This window comes from Lipophrys pholis, assembly GCF_963383615.2.
Source record: "Lipophrys pholis genome assembly, chromosome: 5".
NCBI classification, from domain to species: domain Eukaryota; kingdom Metazoa; phylum Chordata; class Actinopteri; order Blenniiformes; family Blenniidae; genus Lipophrys; species Lipophrys pholis.
In genome coordinates this window covers 9,883,584-9,903,387 of record NC_137628.1, presented here as the reverse complement: position 1 = coordinate 9,903,387, position 19,804 = coordinate 9,883,584, and the positions used below count along the sequence as shown (strand labels likewise).

The 19,804-nt window shown below is 42.4% G+C and overlaps 1 protein-coding gene across 1 annotated transcript in view; it reads left to right on the top strand.

The window, feature by feature from the left end:
* Nucleotides 1-19,804, top strand: part of rims1b (regulating synaptic membrane exocytosis 1b) — a gene marked incomplete at both ends in the record, with an annotated part of 65,859 nt that overhangs the window by 30,613 nt on the left and 15,442 nt on the right. The window contains 14 exons of the mRNA XM_080464610.1: nucleotides 1,325-1,626; nucleotides 3,147-4,048; nucleotides 10,045-10,085; nucleotides 10,707-10,817; nucleotides 10,958-11,057; nucleotides 12,208-12,331; nucleotides 12,424-12,480; nucleotides 12,697-12,743; nucleotides 14,987-15,102; nucleotides 15,177-15,307; nucleotides 15,399-15,570; nucleotides 16,978-17,131; nucleotides 17,349-17,405; nucleotides 19,080-19,233. Of these exons, the coding sequence (XP_080320736.1) occupies nucleotides 1,325-1,626; nucleotides 3,147-4,048; nucleotides 10,045-10,085; nucleotides 10,707-10,817; nucleotides 10,958-11,057; nucleotides 12,208-12,331; nucleotides 12,424-12,480; nucleotides 12,697-12,743; nucleotides 14,987-15,102; nucleotides 15,177-15,307; nucleotides 15,399-15,570; nucleotides 16,978-17,131; nucleotides 17,349-17,405; nucleotides 19,080-19,233 (2,468 nt within the window). The remainder of the gene's footprint in view (nucleotides 1-1,324; nucleotides 1,627-3,146; nucleotides 4,049-10,044; nucleotides 10,086-10,706; nucleotides 10,818-10,957; nucleotides 11,058-12,207; nucleotides 12,332-12,423; nucleotides 12,481-12,696; nucleotides 12,744-14,986; nucleotides 15,103-15,176; nucleotides 15,308-15,398; nucleotides 15,571-16,977; nucleotides 17,132-17,348; nucleotides 17,406-19,079; nucleotides 19,234-19,804) is intronic.

Below are 19,804 nucleotides of genomic sequence, written 5' to 3'. Positions count from 1 at the left end.
AGGAGTTGAGGAGTCGAGGCCTTCGGTTGCATGCCTCTGGTGTTAACAGGATGAGCTGCTGCCAGCAGCTCTTACCTCCTCCAATAGCAGGACCAAAGAAGGAGGAAGATGAATCCCTCCAAAGGCTTTGATGAGGTCGGGGAATTGGAAAGTGTCAAATCCTGGGGGCCTTCACCATTCGATGACTAGCTGAGTGCATGTGGCTGCAAAACCCTATGCTGGGTGTGGTGTTCAGGCAGATTCCTGAGTTAGACTCCACATGCGATGACCTTATATCATGGCAAATGAAAATTGTCATTCCTTAGAATTGAACCAACATTTCTGTGGTCTTGTGAGTTCCCAACAATGCTTTCAGGGTGCAAACAAAGAAGTGATTGTTTGAAATTATGTCTGTGAAATGATTGCTGCATTTCATACACAGACTATCTTCACTTGTTTATTTCTCTTTTATTCTCTTTCACATGATTTCTGACTCACATGAAAGTGAATAACCCACGAGAGGAATAAAGTTGACCAATCTGAGTGTAAAATCTATACACAGAGCATAACTATGGATCTTTCAAGCTTATGATCAATTATGTAACTGAAAAATCAATTCAGAGTTTGGTACTTGACATTTTGGGTTGTTTTCTCAATTTTGAACCTGTTTTCAGCCTGAATTCTGTGTGAATCCTCATCGTTTATTTACGGAAGTCCAGCAGATTGCCATCAATAAAGGTTGCAGACGCCCTCCCTAATCTCCAATTCGCCAAAACAGTACAGTGAAGCCGAACTCGAGTGAACACACCTGTTTTCACCAACGTGAAAGGTTGGAAGCCAGTGACTGAGATGAATGAGACGACAGCACATAGCAGAGAAAAGATAAACTTGAGGGAAAGATTGCAGAAAGAAAAGATAGAACTGAGGAAGAAAAGGTGGCTATTGATTAGTTATGATGTACATTACACAAAGTGATGTTGCTCCATGTCTACAAGAACACTGCAAATGAAGCAGATTTGGAATGAAAGAAAAACGTTTGAAGTTCTTGATATGAAAAACCAAAGAAACACAATGAGAAAGTAACTTTGAAGAGTTGATTTTACATTTTCACATATTCTATAGTTGATTATAGTTCTACTGCATTAAATAGTGTGCATCAGTATATATTCTAATTGTGTATCTGATCTGCTGAGTTGCAGAATGAGTATTTGTTTCCACCTTTTGCTCACAGGCATGCCTAACCACCTCTGTGTTGGGTGTTCCTCTCATTCAGTGTACTGTCTGTCTTCAAACCCTGCTGAAGCCCCCCAGTCAGGCTGCTGTTCTTTTGCCCCCTTCCCTGTAGGTAATGTGGGTATGCAACCTGTGCCGTAAGCAGCAGGAGATTCTAACCAAGTCAGGAGAATGGTTTTCGGGCTCAGGGGTGCGGCCTGGGAGCCTGGGCACCTCCTTCGATGACCCGGCCACGGGAGGTGAGGCCCAGCGGGATAGGAAACTACTCCGCTCCAGGTCCCAAGCCCCGCCCTCCAGCACCAACGCCAACACCGGCCCGTCGGACGGGAATCCGCAGCCCGCAGGAGTCACTGCCACCAAGGGTGCGGACACCATGCCTGGCTCTCGCTCACAGAGCGAACCGCCCAGAGAGAAGTAAGGCACAACACAAACACGCGAGGAGCTTCCATCATTACGTTTCTATTCATTCTCTTTTTGACAGCATGTTGGGAAAAGGAGCCCCATTTTTAGGAAAAACCTTTGGAGCTTTTTGGTGTATGTGATGAAACGCCTGTTGTGTTTTTAATCCCCTGGTCAAAAATAAAAGAACAGATCTCAGTCTGCGGTAGCTTAACCAGCGGAGAAGCGAGGTCACAGGTTTCAGTCTTGAGAGGTCTTTGACTCAATCCCTTTGTTTTCATTCAGTGGGAGAGTTAGGTAAGAATTCATTATGGCCTCATCTTAGGCAGTCCAATTTTTAATCTGTTCATATTCAGTCATGATTGAACTAAGAAGATTTAGTAAATATAGAAGTAAAATACAGATTTTAATCCAAAATATCCAAACTTTTAAGCTGTGACATAAGATTTTTTTTTTTTTTTTTGCATGTTTCCTATCTTGTGTATACTATCCTACCTTAATTTCAGGATCCTGAATTTCCTAACTTAAGTAAGTCCCAAATAAACCATAAAAACTTAATGATCATCATTAAGATACTCTTATTCACTTTTATACCACAGTCATCTTAAAATATTTAATATAGATGCTGATTTAATGACATTCCATAAAACAAAACCCAAATCCCAAAAGGTTGAGACGGAGTAGAGATTGTGGCCTTTTGTAGCTGACATTACATTCAAAATAAGGTAATAGTCATCATAAAATTGAAAAGTACAAATCAATAAGACGTGGTTTCCACTCCTGGTTTCCCCGTAGTTGTGTGCAAGCTCATGGGACTATGGAAGTCGTTTTAGCTCAAACTTGTCCATACACAAGAGCTTCATGTATTTGTGTCTCAGTGTGGATGTTTTGGTGTTCACAGTTCACTGCACCGCATCAGAACTCGACTAGGTGGACTGAAAAACACCAGAAGTGAAATCACTTTACAATATGAGTTGACTAGTTTTTCATTTCAAGCAATTTATTTATCTTTCACAACTTGTCCCAACCTTTATTATTATCTTGTGGACCTGTTCATTGAGAGATGCTCAGACTCCAATGTGCTCTTTTAATGATGTACGGACACAAGCAATCTTAGTTGTAACGTTGTGGTCATCCAAGCACCTATGAAATAGCACAACTCGAGTTTTGTATCGCTCATATCATTCCCCTTTTCATCATGGTTCATCATTGGCAGTAGGTGGGATATGAGGTTGCATTTTCTCTGAAAAGTGAATTTAGTAACAGTAAATATAGTGAAGTGTACAGATTTGAGCCACTTTGACAATGACTGGGTCAGAGCATTTCCGAACCTGCAGTTCTTATGGGGTGTTCCCACTCTGCAGAGGTCAGTATCGGTCAAACTGAAGTTTCTACTGGTTCTACCAGAAAGCTGAAAGAATCATAGAGTTTCACAGTTTGTTGTATTTAGGTCATAGAAAAGTAATAAGCATTAGACCGGTGGTCGTGAAGTTATGGTTGGTCAATGTATGACTCATTATCGTCTTGTTTTTCAGGAAAAGGCCAGTTTCTCTTCATGAACAAAATGGTAAAGGAGGTATGGGACGCGGTAGCGGTCGGAGACCTGCAGGCAAGCTTCAGTCTCAGTCATCTCTGGATGAACGGACGGCTGCTGGAGACCGAGAGCGGAGGTTAGGAGATGGGCGGCGGCTGGAGAAGATCCATTCTCAGGACTATGAAGATGGAGGGGAGAACCTGGGTCGCTCAGAGACCCACCGGAGACGCCCGGAGGATGACGAGCAGAGAGAGAGGCAGCGTCGGGAGGAGGAGTTCCAGAACCGGTACCGGAGTGACCCCAACCTTGCGAGATACCCGGTGAAACCGCAAAAGGAAGAGCAGGAGATGCGCATGCATGCTAAGGTGTCCAAAGTCCGGCACGAACGGCGGCACAGTGATCTTGCGATCAACGAGGTTGGACTGGGACCCGGTGAAGGAAGTGGTGGAGGAGGCGGTATGGGGGAGGTGCCTGAAAACCGGTTAGCCAGGAGGGGCGGAGGTGGGGAGGCAGACCGTAAGGTCATCCTGGACAACCACCGCACCTACTCTGTGGATAGGACCGTGGGGGGCGGTGGGGGTGTGCCACCCACTGGAGGTGGAGTGAGATCGGGACCCCAGCCTGGGGGACCGGTGCCTCCAGACTGGGCTCCAAACAATGGGCGCCCGGAGCCCGGTACAACTCGGGCCCCGAGGGACAAAGGTGGAGACAACCTGATGAGGAAGGACTCTCAGAGCTCGGACCAGTCTGAGTCTCTGCGGCCGCCCCCCCCACGGTCATACAAGAGCAAGCGCGGAGTCAACAAGAGGCAGATGTCCATCAGCAGCTCAGAGGAGGAGGGCGGATCCACGCCCGAGTACACCAGCTGTGAGGACGTGGACATGGAAAGCGTCAGCGAGAAAGGTCAGTCAGACAGATGTGTTCACTCCACTAGCTTACCGAGCTAAATCTATGTAAAGTCACATACCTTCCACAGTCCGCTGCATTTCATTTCCTCCAGTGAGACACCATTCTCAATACTTTTCTGCTCTGGCTTCATATTTCTGCCTTTCTTCTTCCCACCTGAACTATATAATTAGTTCTCATAGCTTTCACATAGCTTATACGTTCAGGGTTAAGTCTCCATTCATCTACCAAACAGAATCACAAAGGGCCTAAATTTGTTGTGTTCTGGTTGTCGAGAGGACTTTCAGACTTTAGCCATTGAAGCTTTGTTAGCTAACTGTCACTTGCCCCCAGCTAATACGGACACAATATTACGTTTCCAGACGAATGATTGAAAGGATGATGAGACACATCGGGTTTGCTTTGGAAACAGTTCTGAGAATCTTAAAATACCAATGTCCAAATCATGTTTGTATCGTAACATCGTCCTCCCACACGTGTAGGCCACAGTTTCTACTCCCCAGAATCTAAAATAGCCCTGAGTAAAAGAATTACAATGATGTGTTTTGGGTTATTTTGGCCCCTAAGATTATTCTAATGCCAACAAGTTCTAATATGGGACTGTAAAACTATACGATAAGTGATAGGATGAAGCACCCACCCAGCTCAGTGTGTCATCTACACCTCAGCGCTGTGGATAAACCCTGATACTCTCAGGACAGCTCTCATTTATTTGGAGAGTCCCTGTGATTTAGGCCAGCAGATTTGTGGAATTAGGTCAGTGGCTCGCTGGCTACGTAATGCCTAGCAAAACAGCCAGCTGCAGCAGCCAACCGCAGACCACCAGCTGAAGTCACACCAAGCTGTGGTTGCACGCTACGTGGTTGGTGCTAGCTTCTTGCAGCTGCTCTCTGCTGTGACAGAAGCAACGTTGAAAACTGCTGAACGAAGCTGTTCGTGAGTTGAAGAGCAAGTCGCTAGCATTAGTTTGGCTGTATCAGCTTATCTCGCTCACAGGCAGTGTCACAAGGGAGACGGTCCAGATGTTTTAATCTAGATTACTATGACTCAGAGACTGGCGATGGGTAGATGGTGTGGATTGGGATTATTAGCTGTTTTAAACACACTTTAGCTTGGGAAGGCTTAAGAAAGGATGTCTACTTTTACTTTTGGCGTGTATCTGCGCTATGTTAAGCTCAGTGAGATGAGATGAGTGTAACCCTATAAGAAGCATCTTAAATAGAATCCATGATAGTCAAAAATAAAAGTTCCAAATATGTTCAAAAGACTAAAAGTTGTCAATCACAAATTCAGTATTAATTGAGAACGACAGCACACCCATTGAAGACCAACTCCAAACTGGTTTAAAGAAGCTTTTAATAAACATCAAATAAAAAAACAAAGTCCAAAACACATTTAAGACAACTGTATCCAGAAACCTTCATATTAAACTCAATATTAATGACTCCCAAATAAGTCGGAGACATATTCATCTCCAGTCTAATGACATCTCAAAACTAGAACTGTTAAATGCTATGATAAAGCAAAGACTAAAATGAGTTTTAAAAATGTTGTATCAAATTAATTTCTAATCTAAAAACAATAAAAGACCAAGTTCAGATTGAATTCATACTGTATCGGGAATGTGTTCAGTTCAAAGTCAGGCCCTGTTTACAAAACGCTTTCGAGTGAAAATGGAAAACTTTTGTTGCATTTTGGATCCGCTTACAAGACAATGGTGCTCAGTCACTGAAGACCTACCCTTTAGAAAGTTTTCAGACTACGTCTCAGTCAAAATGGGGGAAAATGCAAGATTTTCTGAAATGCTCATGCACACTTGGTTGTAGTGAATCGTTCTGCCCATGCTTGTGGGCAAAGTTCAAAGCTTCTAGTATTAGAAATATAAAACTTTCAAACATTACAAGGGTATTTTATTTACATCTTTAAAGCAGCATTTGACTAGCAAAATGTTGTAAAAAAAAAAAAAAAAATGCATAAAACACGGACGCTGTGAATGTACATCACTCAGATTATAAGCTTCTTCAAACACACTCTTATATAATTTTCATGCCAAAACATTTCATTATATATATTTATATATAAATCTCTTAGTGGGATTATTGTAAGCAGTGTGTACACATTTTCCCATCCTGTCCCATGGAGGCATTCCTGTGTGTGCACGTGCATGCGTGTGTGTGTGTGCGTGTCTTTATGAATTTGAATGAAAAATACTGGGAGGAGTTAATGCTAGTAGATTAAAGTACAACACGTAATGCGTATTACAACATATGAAAACATTTGCATTGTTTTGGATTGTGTCTGTTTTTAACATGTTTTAAAGGAGGCGTAAATCCTCCAGCAAAGAAGCTGCTGTTGTTGTGCTGTGAGACTATTCCTCAGCTGGATCCTCTCCACCTTTATATGAGGACTTTATTACAAGAAAGTAATCAGACTTTACTGATCCTGTTGGGTCCATTTTTTCACAACAGCAGGCAAGCAGGTTGGCAGTGGGATTCGAACCTATAAACCTCTTATGAGGAGCTCCATCCAAACATAAACAAAACAACTAAACTAAACTAAATTGTCTAAAAACACCGAAAACCTTTAAATCAGATTTGTTTCATATAAACGAGGGGTGGCCAACCAGTCAGACACCAAGAGCCACAAAAATGACAGTTGGACTACAAAGAGCCACATCATACACATGTGGGCTTACAAATGAACTCCCTTTCTCACACAAATACCAGATGACATAAAATGAAAATCCATACATTTTCTAAGTCAAAATTATTTAATTTGATACCCATGAATAGAGATACACAGTCTCTCCCTGTCGTATACTGCCCCCCCCCCCCCCCCCCCCCCCCCCACACACACACACACACACACACACTGTTTAGCTGTTTAGCCTCATACCTGTGATGTAGTATCAGTCAGAAGAACAGAACTGATTCTGTAATCTGCTCGCCGTGCTCATCCTCCAAAACCTAAAAGGCCGACTCAGCACTTTAAACTCGCAGAGTCAGCATTGATCCTCTCAGGCGTTCTCGGTGGACCTTCAGATTTCTGATTAGCGCTAACGGAGTCATGTCTACTCAAATGTTTTTTCAGACTTTCTCTGCCTCCATCGTCGGAGGATGTTGTGGGCGAACCTGTCATCTTCCATTTGGATCCTTCTGAACGTTACGACAAATGTTCCCGACAAACAGAAGAGCGAGTGTTTCTGAGTTTTCCTTTCCTCAAAGCTCCTGTTTTCCTTTACTGGGAACTAAATCACTTACTTACATTAACCAAACATCCTCGGAGGCTTTTAACAGACGCTGTCTTTCTGATTTTGCCTTGAACCCATCAAGTTATTCTGGTCACGTTCTGCTTCATCCAGCACAGCTAATGATCATATTTAAAAACTTCCTGTTTGTTCCTCAGTAATAATTGTGAACCAATGGTGAAGCATTTATTTTTTTACATCCAGTCAGAGTATCTGTTGATGCACTACCTTCAAAATGCACATTTTATTTAATGTGCTTGGATGTGCAGTATGTCCATTATCGGCAGGGTTGGGAAGGTTACTTGAAAACAGTAATCCGTTACAATTACAAGTTACCTGTCAAAAAAAGAAATTAGTAACTTACTCTAAGTACTAAAATAAAAAAGTAACGTACCAGAGTACTTTTAGTTACTTTTGGATTACTTCACCAGAAAACATAGAAAATAAAGACAAGAAAGAATAGAATCTGCTCAGTGTATTGACAAATCATATACACAGCATACACAAATTGCTGTGTATAAGATTGCTCTCTCTCTCTCTCTCTCTCTCTCTCTCTCTCTCTCTCTCTCTCTCTCTCTCTCTCTCTCTCTCTCTCTCTCGTTGTTTTTTTCCGGACTAAATATAAATGTTTGAGAGGTTTGAGAGGCTGTATATGGCAGCATAAATCACTGATTGATAGAAACTGAACAACCCGCTGGACCCGCTACTGAGTCAATGAACAGACTTTAAAAAAAAAAAGTTATGGCGCGTTTAGCCCCAATTAATACCTAAAACATGAGATCCTCTAAACGTATTGAGAATGGCTTACTCCCATCCACACAAGTAATCATATTGGCAGGTTACTGACAGGTTAGTGAGCTGGTAAAACTAGTCAACAGCACATTCACGGCTGGGAGGCATAATTTGCATTGTACAGAGAGGATAAGAGCCTTCTCTGACTTCAAAACAGAATGATGTCGGAGTTTCCAGCCAGAAAATGCGTTTCTTTCTCCGGGAGCAGCCATGACGAGAGCCGCTGCCGGCAGTATCCATGGCAACGCGTCGTTTCAGGCATGGGTTTGTTGTTGCAATCTGCCTGAATATGTCGGGAAGTGTCGCAATGCCAGTGGACGGCGCATGTGTCAGCTGCATTTCTAGTTTATGCGATCTGATTTTCTATTGTAATCCCGCTAAGTAATCCCAGTTTTTATCTAATATACCTGTAACGAGATTACACATTTTTTTATGTACTGTAACGGATTACAGTTACATTTTTTTTGTATCCTAATTACGTAACGCCGTTACATGTAGTCCGTTACTCCACAACCCTGATTATCGGATGTTCTATTGGTCTTTCGATGAGTCTGTTTTATCGTTTTGCCCAGTGGTGTGGTTCGGTCAGACCTCTGTCCCAGAGAAAAACTCACTGAACCAAATGGTGAGATGGTCCAATCACCTGATTGTTGAGTCACAGCCTTGTCCAGACTCCCTGTACACTAACAAGGTACAGAGGATGGCTTGATCAGTTCTTTATAGTGACTCCTATATCAGCTTCTTTTCTCTGGAAGGATGTTTTTAGTCATAAGGTGCAGGACATGGCGTTAACAAAACAGGTTTGTTCCTGTCGCCATCACTGAGCTCAATAAGAAGTAGTGACATTGCACTCTATTTCACTTTATTTATTTATCCTATTTCTTAGTTCTGTTTATTATTGTACCTTTTTAAATTTGATGTTCTTATCTTTGTCTTTATCCCAGAGATAACTTTTATTGTCCTGACTGTAATTGTGTTTCTCTTTTATTAATCTTGATCTTACCTATTTTATCTTGTCTTTTTACTCGTCTCTCTTGCTATGTTGGTGAATAGCGGAACACTGAGTATTTTTCTGTCTTGTCACTCGATCAAGTACCTACCTCTCAGGTTCAATATATGTTTTGGTAAATGAATGGCAAATGCAGACATTTTCTTCAAAACAATTTTACTCACAGACACTAAAAAGTAACCTTGAACATTAATTTAGCGAATTTTCAATGTGGAACTTGTGATTTTTGGTCAGTTTAATGCTTTGTTCAGCCCCTACATGTACATATCATAAGAGAAATGTGCAACTTCAGACAGTAGAAACATTACATTTTCCATACATCCAATGCATTGAAAGGACCATTCCTGTCCAGCAGAGAGCGCTGCTCTAAGTGAAGAGAGATTTATTTACAAAAAAGAAGAAAGATTTCAACAATAAGTTCGATGGTGAAAACAGGAGATGGAAGTCATTTTGATACTAAGAAAAACACAATGTGAAGCGAAGGTGGTGTGTGAGGAGATTAAACTCTACGGTCACTTCTAATCTCAACACTGCCACTAGATGGACACTGGAGGCACTGCAACGTTTGAGTCTAACCCGAAAGCTTCCATGCATAATGAACACAGACTACAAACTGAATGCTTCGTTCATATCCATATGTGTGTGTAACATCAAAAGTTTGTTGACTGTAAACGAGACTTAAGGATGTTCTTTCACACCCTCTTGTGCTCTGAGTAAAATCTTTCATCACACCTTCATTTTCCAAGTGTCTTATAAAGGATCAATACCTGATGTCCCTGACTGCAAAGCTGCCTCTAGAGTTGTACATATGTTTATATGAATTAAGGTTTTTTGCTCTAGCTCAACAACAACTTGGTTAGAGAGAAGACTACCTGCTTTTTTCGTATTGATGTGACACTTTAACCATGTTGATGGATTTCTTTCTCTGCCCGTCTCCTCGTGCAGGTGACTGGGACTGTCATCCATTAGATCCTGCAGTTTGGCATGTGAGTTTGACACAAGTACGCCTCCACAAAGTGCTATTTATCTTTAATCCATATTGTAAAGTTTTGCAAGTTACTGAAAATTCCTTGTGATTACTGTGCCTAATTACTTCTTTTTAGAAATAGTTACTGCAATAAAAACACAGTGACTCGATAGGAGGGATATACTATACTTATCTTCTTCCGTGTGTCCTGTCCTGTTTTATTCTAGTTTTAGCTTTAGCATTAACATTAGCATTAGCTGAACTGTCAGCACTTTGTCGGTCAGTTTAATGACTGATTTACTCATGACATTCAGCTAAAGATACATCGGTTAGTGGAAGGAAGATGCTCTATAATCAGGATGTTAAGTCTTAAAGAAAAAGATTTATCAACTAATTACAACAACAAGAAGCAGCAGCAGCAAAACATCTGAGACACACGCAGCTCTTAGATATTGAATCTAACTGCTATTTAATCATGCTAATGCTAATTAGAATAACAATTTTCAATGCTAATGCTACTTCCAGTAGCTGTCAGGAGCACTGAGTGACTTTAGGAGTAAAATAAATAAACAAGGGTTGAGTAAAACAGTTGCTCTTCGGGACAAAGCTGGCCCTAACCCTTCTGGCCGTGTCTCTGCAGCATCCAGTTTCCTGGCAGCCATCTAAAGAAGGAGACCACCTGATCGGACGCATCACTCTTAGTAAGAGATCGGCCATGCCACGCGAGGCCGGATCCCTCCTGGGCCTGAAAGTAAGTAGGGCGTCATCAACATAAAGAATAATTTGTCAGATAGAAGCTTGTATTTCATTAAGACACAACAACTCCTGGACATGATGGACCATTTCCTTCTCTCCTCTGTCTCCGTCCTCCTGTGTCCTCGCTGTGTGCAGGTGGTCGGAGGGAAGATGACAGAAACAGGAAGACTCGGGGCCTTCATCACCAAAGTGAAAAAAGGCAGCCTGGCAGATGTTGTGGGACACTTACGAGCAGGTTCATACACACTCAACATGTTCTTCCTGTATTCTTTAGAGCAACGGAGGATTAACGCTGCTTTCACTCAGGAGCTGCTTCAGTTTGGGGTTGTACAAAGTGGGGTGTAGGCAGTACATCATTTGTTTACAATTGATTTATGTCTTCAAACAAATTAGTTTAGTGACTTAACTAGTTATTGGGAATAAATAGTAACTAATTACTTTAGAGACTAATGTATTATTTCTTGGTCATTTGGACCTGTCACAAACTACATTCAGATTACATTTAAATGTTGGATTAATGCACTGTGTGTTAAATACCATGATGATTTTAGATTATACTACAGTAATAATAGCAGAAGATCTATTATCTGGATTTTAGCTGGTTGCATCAGTTCGTAGAAGGAAGATGCTCTATAGCTGGCATCCTGCAACATTTATGACCAAGACCTGTTTTCGAGATTTGCATTTGTAACTTTAAAAATTTTTTAGCGCGTGTAGCCGTTTTTAGAGATTTTTCCCCTTTTTTTGCAGGGATTCTCTCACGTTAGATATTTTATATATCAATATATATTTTAGTTGCCATAGCTATTTATAGCCACTGAGTTTCCTGTTGGTTAGAGCATTTTTAGATATACTAGCATTTTTTTCAACTTTTTTTGTTTTAACCTTTTTTTTTTAGCTTTCTCTTTTTCTTTATTTTTTCCTTTTTTCCTTTTTTCCCCCACTTTTACTTTTTTTTCCTGAAAAAATTACAACGCAACATTAACAAGTTTAATCATTTTTGTTTGATCATTTCCCCTATTATTATTGAATTGTTTGAGTAGTTTTAGTTGTTATTCTCTTTTTTTAGTCATTCCATTATTTTCTTCGCTGGTTTAGCTTTTTTAACTTTTTTACCTTATTTATCTGTTGGTTTTTTTTCATTAGACAATATTTGAAAATCAGTGTGCAATGAAAATAATAAAACTTAAAAGAGAATGTTTCTGTTCTGATTGTTAATGATGAAGCTGCTGTAACCATGGCAACACACAAAATTACAGCACCAGTAGTTTTAAAGTGCACACTGTGGACACTGTGTTGTCTTTCTTTTTTTTTTTTTTTTTTTCAAATATCTGCCCCTCTGGGAGAGTGAAGAACGTCCAACCCAAACAGCATTTGGTTTTCAGGTGACGAGGTGCTGCAGTGGAACGGGAAGTCACTACCGGGAGCGACCAAGAAAGAAGTTTACAACATCATCCTTGAATCCAAGGCTGAGCCACAAGTGGAGATCGTAGTTTCCAGACCTATCGGGTAGGATGAAGATCACTGATGAGTCCTGAGTATGACTGAAGTATAGCAGTTATGTGCTGACTGCTGGTTTGTCTCCTTTCTTCGTCTGAAAGCTCCATCAACAGAATTATGTCCAAAAACATCTTGAGAAAAGTGTATAGAGCGTATCAGTAAGTAGAGTGGACTGAGTGGGCGGAGCCTTTTTCCTCTTCGTCTCTCCTGAAAGATTCCCTTTTTTTCCCCAGCTGTTGGCTTTTCCTCGACTGTCCACCTCAGTTTGATGTGTTTAAGTCATTCATTCCAGGAAGATGAATGTCCACACATGAATTTCATTGCGGCATAAACCTGAACATGTTCAAACAAGTCTTTGTTTTCATCTTTTACAGAGACACACCGAGAATCCCTGAGTCCTCCCACCCTCCACTAGAGTCCAGTAAGTCTTAAAATACTGATCTTTTTAATATTTACAGGAGCCACAGTTATATTTTATTTCTAAGTGGTGTAAACGATGAACAAATTATTGGATAACAATTAGAAGAATATTCTTTTATTATATTATCAAAAGTAGCAACCACAATCAGACAAGCTAAACGCCAGCATGATTCTCAGATACATAAAACCCAAAAGTGAAGAACTTGGACTAAAACAGGGGCGGTGTAGTGGAGCAGTGGTTGGTACTGTCAGATCACAGAAGGTTGTCTGTTAGAGCTCACTTAGTCTTGTTAGAGTGTTCATGTTCTCCCTGTGCCTGGGAAGGTTTTCTTCACATCATTAGACTTCCTCCCTCCATCCAAAAAACATGCTCATGAAGTTAGTGGCGATTCTGTGATGTTTTACCTGTGTTGCTGGAAAGGTCACGACCCCTCTAGTATTGACCTTATTTGGCGCCAAAACTAAGGTGCCGCCATATTGCATCATTTTGTCTTACAACTTCCGGTGGGTGGGACTACTGTACTGTTGTGTCGTTGCCCGTAGTAGCTGCTCCCTCTGTACGGTGAACAGGGCTGACTATCTCTGATTCAAGAGCTTTAAAGATGATGTGGATCGACGCTCTGTAGCTAGCAAGCTGGCTGTGTGTGAATCGGTGTACCTTGTTTAGCGGCGGCTGGCTGTGTGGGTTGCTGCTCCAGTGCTCATAGCTAGCCGTGGCTAACTTTGTCTGTCGGTGCTCCGTGGCTAACCGCTGCTAGCCGTGTGTCTGCTCTGGTGTTCCACGGCTGGCTCTGTGCATTGCTGATTTGGGACTGGGCGCGACTGGCTGTGTATGCTAGTCGCGCTACGTCGGTGCTACGTGGTTAACCACGGCTAGCTGTGTGTAGCATTCAATGCTCCGTGCGGAGCTGTCATAATAACTGGATAACGAGGTGAAAGCAGTTGAAACAACAACGATCTAAACATTAAGAGGAGAGACAGGACTGTTGTGGAACAGCATACGACCTGTGGATTTGAGCAGCACCTTTAAAGCAACATAATCTCTGATGTAGAAGATGAGTGGTTGTTCATGTCTCACTGTGTAAGCTCATAGTTGTCATAAAGAATAACAAGTTTGAAAGGATTTCATCTTGGTTTATTTCATATAATGATATTCAAACTTTCCACAATATTGAATCTGCAGTAACAGCTGGTTGCTCTGCTTCACCCACTTCGAGTGGTTAGCATGGTGACTAGCGCTAGCTAACCAGCTGGGACTCGCGTCTGTCTTGAAAAGGTGAAGTCTCCGTCTCTGGATGACGGCACATGGCCCACCTTTCCACTATGTAGATACCAGTTTATCATAGCTGCTCCGTGAGCCGCTAAAGACAGGACGAAGACGTCATCATTACCACAGTCCTTTGTCATGTCCTCCTCTCAGGTCAAACTGAAAGAAGGATGAGGCAACATCATGCCTCATCCGATCACCCCAGCTCAGTTTTCATGTGTTCCCACTTTAAAATCCCTGAAGCAGCATTGTTTGTTACGTTTTATGGTAGTTTTTATAGACGAGATAAAAACACTCGTCCACTACAATGTAATTTTCAATAACCGGAAATGCTTAAGACAAAATGCGGAAGAATGCAGAATTGAAAGTGGGCGGAGCGGAATAAGGGCAATAGATCGATAGAAGCTGGATGGACTTAGGCCCCTTTTTGACGACAACATTTTCAAGTGAAAACCGGAAATATTCGTTGCTAATAGCTGATGCGCGAGTAGATGGAAAGTAACTGCAGAGTGTCATGACTCCCAAGTCCATATTCTGCTGGGTCTTGATAGTTTTATAGTTGAGAGTCACCGTAATCAGAATCCAACTTGTTCGTCTGTCCATACGAATGTCCTTGTAGTCTACATTGTCAAAAATAACCAACAGTGCTAACTAGTGGCCCTACAAGAAAATGACATCGTTTTCAGCGTTTCAGCAGTTTCTGTCTAAACGGACATCATTTTCAAAATGTTGCAGTGTAAACCTGGAACTTTTCTGAAACCAGAATGCAAAAACTATAGGTTTTTGTGTAAACCGGGTCTTAAAGTTATACTGTCTAAAGTGAGAATGTCATCTAAGCAGTTTGTTTTAATGGTGATTTGAAAGAACTCCTTGATTTTGCAGCCTGATCTTGGCAGGACAGATGTTCCAAACCCGGATCGCAGAAAAACAGCCGAGCATCTTTAATTAAACAAAGCACTTTTCTCTTCATCCCTCAGCGGGTTCAAGTTCCTTCGAATCGCAGAAGATGGACCGCCCTTCGATATCGGTGATGTCCCCCACCAGCCCCGGCACCCTGCGAGACATCCCACTGGTTCTTCCCGGGCAGCTTTCTGTGAGTACCTGGACCCAGACTCAGAGCAAGGTGATGAGGATTCAGGCTGACGCCGATCTTAACCTTCATTCCAGGTGAAGCTGTGGTACGACAAAGTGGGTCACCAGTTGATCGTCAACGTCCTTCAAGCCATAGACCTGCCGACCCGACTTGACGGACGACCTCGAAACCCCTACGTGAAGATGTACTTCCTCCCCGACAGGAGGTCGGCTCCTTCATTCTGCCTCAGAGTATTTCTTTCTTCTGTGTAGTTACTCTGAGAAACATCTTCTATAAGCCGAATGTTTTCATCACAGCGATAAGAGCAAACGACGGACTAAAACCGTGAAGAAGAGCGCTGAGCCCAAGTGGAACCAGACCTTCCTCTATTCCCACGTTCACCGGCGGGACTTCAGGGAGCGGATGCTGGAGATCACCGTGTGGGACCAGCCTCGAGTCCAGGAGGAGGAGAGCGAGTTCCTGGGAGAGGTGGGTGAACTCAGTGTTTCTCCACCGGTCTGGTAACTTGTCGGAGCCTTTTACCGACTGGACGATGACGTCAGAGCGTCTTAATCTGCCTTCACTCGTTCACTTCCGATTGTGTTGTAAATTTTATCTTCAAATGAAAAGAAATCTTGCTGATGTACTCATCTGCATTGTCATAATTGTAAACACATATTCAGTAGTTAGTAGAAATTCTTTACCTGCCATCTTTGTTTCATTAGTCTTTGTACGCACAGAGTTGAACCTGGTTTTTACATTATGTAGAACAATATTTTATGACACTGTATTCTCCCTTTGTCAGCTCTCCGGTGCATGATGCTGCCACCACCATGTTTAATGCGCTGTTAGCTGCATCTTGTCACTGCAGGATGAAGCATACATACTCATCACCATAAATCCTCCAGGTTATTATGTATAACATTCAAAAACTACCAGAGAGCAGAGAAACAGATCTTTGTGTTACAGTTTCCAGCAGGTCTAAGTAGACTGACTAGATGTGGTTGGACTGAAGTTCGTTTCACTTTACCAAAACAAACTTCAGTAAAAAAGATGAAGATATCTTGAAAGAAAAACAGTGGAAACTCTCACTTATTCTACATTTTTAACAATTCTACCACCATCAGACATAAATAAATTCAGATTATGTAACACGTAAACCACATAGACCACCACAGCAGAGGTCTAAAACTCCAGCTGTCAAAAATGTATTGGAATTTGGTTACATTTTTAAAAAAAAAATTTTTTACCCCACAGTTATACCATTACCATTTATTTTGAAAAGTAATTATCTTAAAACAAGCTGACTAAGATGAGAAAACAATGCAGCTGTATACGAAGAAGACAAAAGTTGTAGTAATATTAGATGAATTAGAAAATATTATTTTATAAAAAGCCAACTGTCAAAGCCTAATGGGTCATGTGTATATATTTTGTATCTGGTTTACTATGAAGAAAGTTATGTCTTATAACTTTCTTTTCTTCCTTCTGAGACATGCAGTGGGCATCACACACACACACACACACACACACACACACACACACACACACACACACACACACACACACACACACACACACAAACTGCTGATGTGCAGCTCAACACGAAGACATTCATACTTCTGTTTTGAGATGAATTTCAAAGTTAAATAAGAATCTTTACATATAAGTTACTATTTTGAGATACATGTGTTTTTTTGTTTTTGTAAATCAAAGCTACTTGATTACCTGCCGGTTGATATAACTACATCTCCTTCCAGGTGTGAAGCTAACATGCCTGTATTAATGTACATTTCAATTCAGTTTTATTTAGAAAGCAACAAAAACAACTTTTGGTGTGATCGGTGTGTGACGATCACTGTGTTCTGCTCCTCTGTCCTCTGCGCCTCCTCTCAGATCCTCATCGAGCTGGAGACGGCCCTGTTAGACGACATCCCCCACTGGTACAAACTGCAGACGCACGACGTGTCCTCCATACCCCTGCCCCAGCCCTCGCCATACCTCCCGCGCAGACACGTCCACGGAGACAGCCCCAGCAAGAAGCTGCAGAGTACGTGGCTCCCCGAACGCACCACTCAACTCACTGTCATTGAACCTGCAGAATGTTTGAGCGAGCGGCTGTCGATAACCTTTCCTTTACTCAGCTCTCTCTTTCTCTCTGTCTCTGATGAGCCTCTGGACCTCACCTTGTGTGTGTGTGTGTGTGTGTGTGTGTGTGTGTGTGTGTGTGTGTGTGTGTGTGTGTGTGTGTGTGTGTGTGTGTGCAGGATCCCATCGCATCATTGATACTGAGTTTGATGATGGTTTGGTAGTTGTGGATAAAGGTGGGTGGGGGTCATGTTCCTGAGTATTTCCTTGTGGTAGCCTGTAGGAGTCCAGCACTGGGTGAGAGAGCCTCCTTCCCGCCTCTGATTCAGTCAAATTAGATGAATTTCTGCTGAGGCACAAGTGGACACACTCCTCAGACGCCGTGGAAGGACGGCTCCTCGTCCTCTGCTGGGCCGTGGAAACACTGAAGCACCGACTGCATGTTGGACTGTCGAGCCGCAGAGCCTCACTGCTCCTCTCCTGCATGCTTCTGGCATCACTGCACTGAGGGAAACACCGACCGTCCGCAGAGCTAATTAAGTGTTCTGATTTCATTTTTCACTTACCGGCCAGCCGATCCACGACAACTGCTTTGTTGTGTGTCTGTTTCTGCCGGAGCTTCAGTTCCTGTCAGTCTGAACACTGAGCTGGTTCACACATTTTTGTCATCTCTTTTCTTTGTTTTTAAGCACGTATGTGTGCCTGGTTGTTCGGAAACAGATTGCACACCAAGAAAATATTGATTTTGTTCACCTCAAACCAATCAGTTGGTGTAAAACGCTGGACAACAATGGTGCTGTTGATTACTATCAAGAAATCCCCGACATAATCACAGTTACTGACATAGTTTCAATGATCGTGTTCACCAAAACTCTTAAAGAGCTGCCGTCTCGCTCTGTCCTGCTCACTGAGCAGCTGTTAGCATTAGCTTTAGCGATGTCCAAAACTGTATTTTTCAGAGGACGGTGTCAAAGTCTAACTGTTAGCCCTTCGAGAAACGCACAAATAAGACCCATTCAGGTTTTAATTTCACAATACATAAAATATATATATAAAATACGCCTTGTCATGAACTGATAAATCTGTTTCTTTCGATAAGCGCTAACATCCAGGTAACACAGCATCTTCCTCCCAGTAACTGATGTAACTTCCGCTAACATTCAGAGTAGAAAGTGTCCAGTTTTGCCATGTTTACCAACACAATAGTTTATGCTGGAATAATAAAGAAACCTCAATAAAAACTGCTTATGAAGTTTATTTTTGCTAGTTCACCTTACTTCAATATATTTGTTGTTTTCACTATTTTATCCAATTTTAGCAGGTTTAACTATTTCAGTGATTGCAGTGCAAGGCAGTGACAAAAGTGCGATGTGACACAAATTTGAATCCCATAATCCATAAAAAAAATTTGGTTTTCTTTTTAAGCATCACATTTGTCACCTTACATAATTGCCAGAATTCAAGCACCATCCAAAACTGTGGGGCTCGTAAGGTCTTAAACTCCCCCATGTCTGATTTATATCTCATTTAGGAGTTAGATATTCAAATCAGGCAGCGACATTTTCTCTGAATCCATGTTCTGCATCATGCGGCTCATACGTGCTGTAGTTTTTGTAGCTGTGGGCGTCTGATCTGTCATCTCCTCCCTGTGGGGGTTCACATCCACGGTGGGAGATGCAGATGTCGTCCGCGGCAGGTCTGACTGAAGCGCAGCAGAAACAGTCAGCGAGCTGACGTGACCGCCGCCTGCAGGCCGGTCATCTCCTGTAAAACATCCTGCAGAGATGTTCTACAGGCTGGAAGAGAGTGAATGGCATCTGTGATGGTAGTGAGCAGCTCACAACGCCCGGCCAGCTCCTGCCGCCACAGACACACTGATGCTCTGTGTGTGTCTATGTGTGTGTGTGTAGGTGCAGAGCGTAACTCCAGGGACAGGGAGCGGGGCAGCACGTTGGCGGTGCCGGAGCAGCAGCGTCCGGTCCAGCACCGCTCACGCTCCGTGTCACCGCACAGGGAGGACACATGCAGGGCTCGATCCCGACCCGCACATGTACCCATGCAGAGGTGAGCAGCATCTGCACAAACCTGCACACACCTGTATATACCTGCACATACCTGTAAATACCTGTATATACCTGCACACACCTGTATATACCTGTGTATACCTGCACACACCTGTATATATTTGTATATACCTGCACACACCTGCACACACCTGCACACACCTGTACATATCTGTATATATCTACTGTACTTTCCGGACTATTTTTTTCACACGCTTTGAACCCTGCAGCTTACACAATGACGCGGCTAATTTATGGTTTTTTACGGGTTAACAGGCTTCATGACGCCAGATTCTACTTCCGCATGTAGATACAAGCTGTTTGAGTGCCTCTGCTTTTCCAAAGCTTGCCTTAAAAGATAGATTTCTGCTCTTCGTGACCTCGTCTTGTGCTGCTTTCCGTTGTCCGGAACTCCAGCAGCTGACGGCCGTGAGTGATGCGTTCAGGTGCATCACGTAAATCTGCCCTGCTGGAGTCCGTGACTGAGAAATCTTCCTCCTCAGAATCACAATCAGCAAATATCCGATAAAATACTTTATCAACAGAGACAAAACCCTGAGTGATTGTGTATT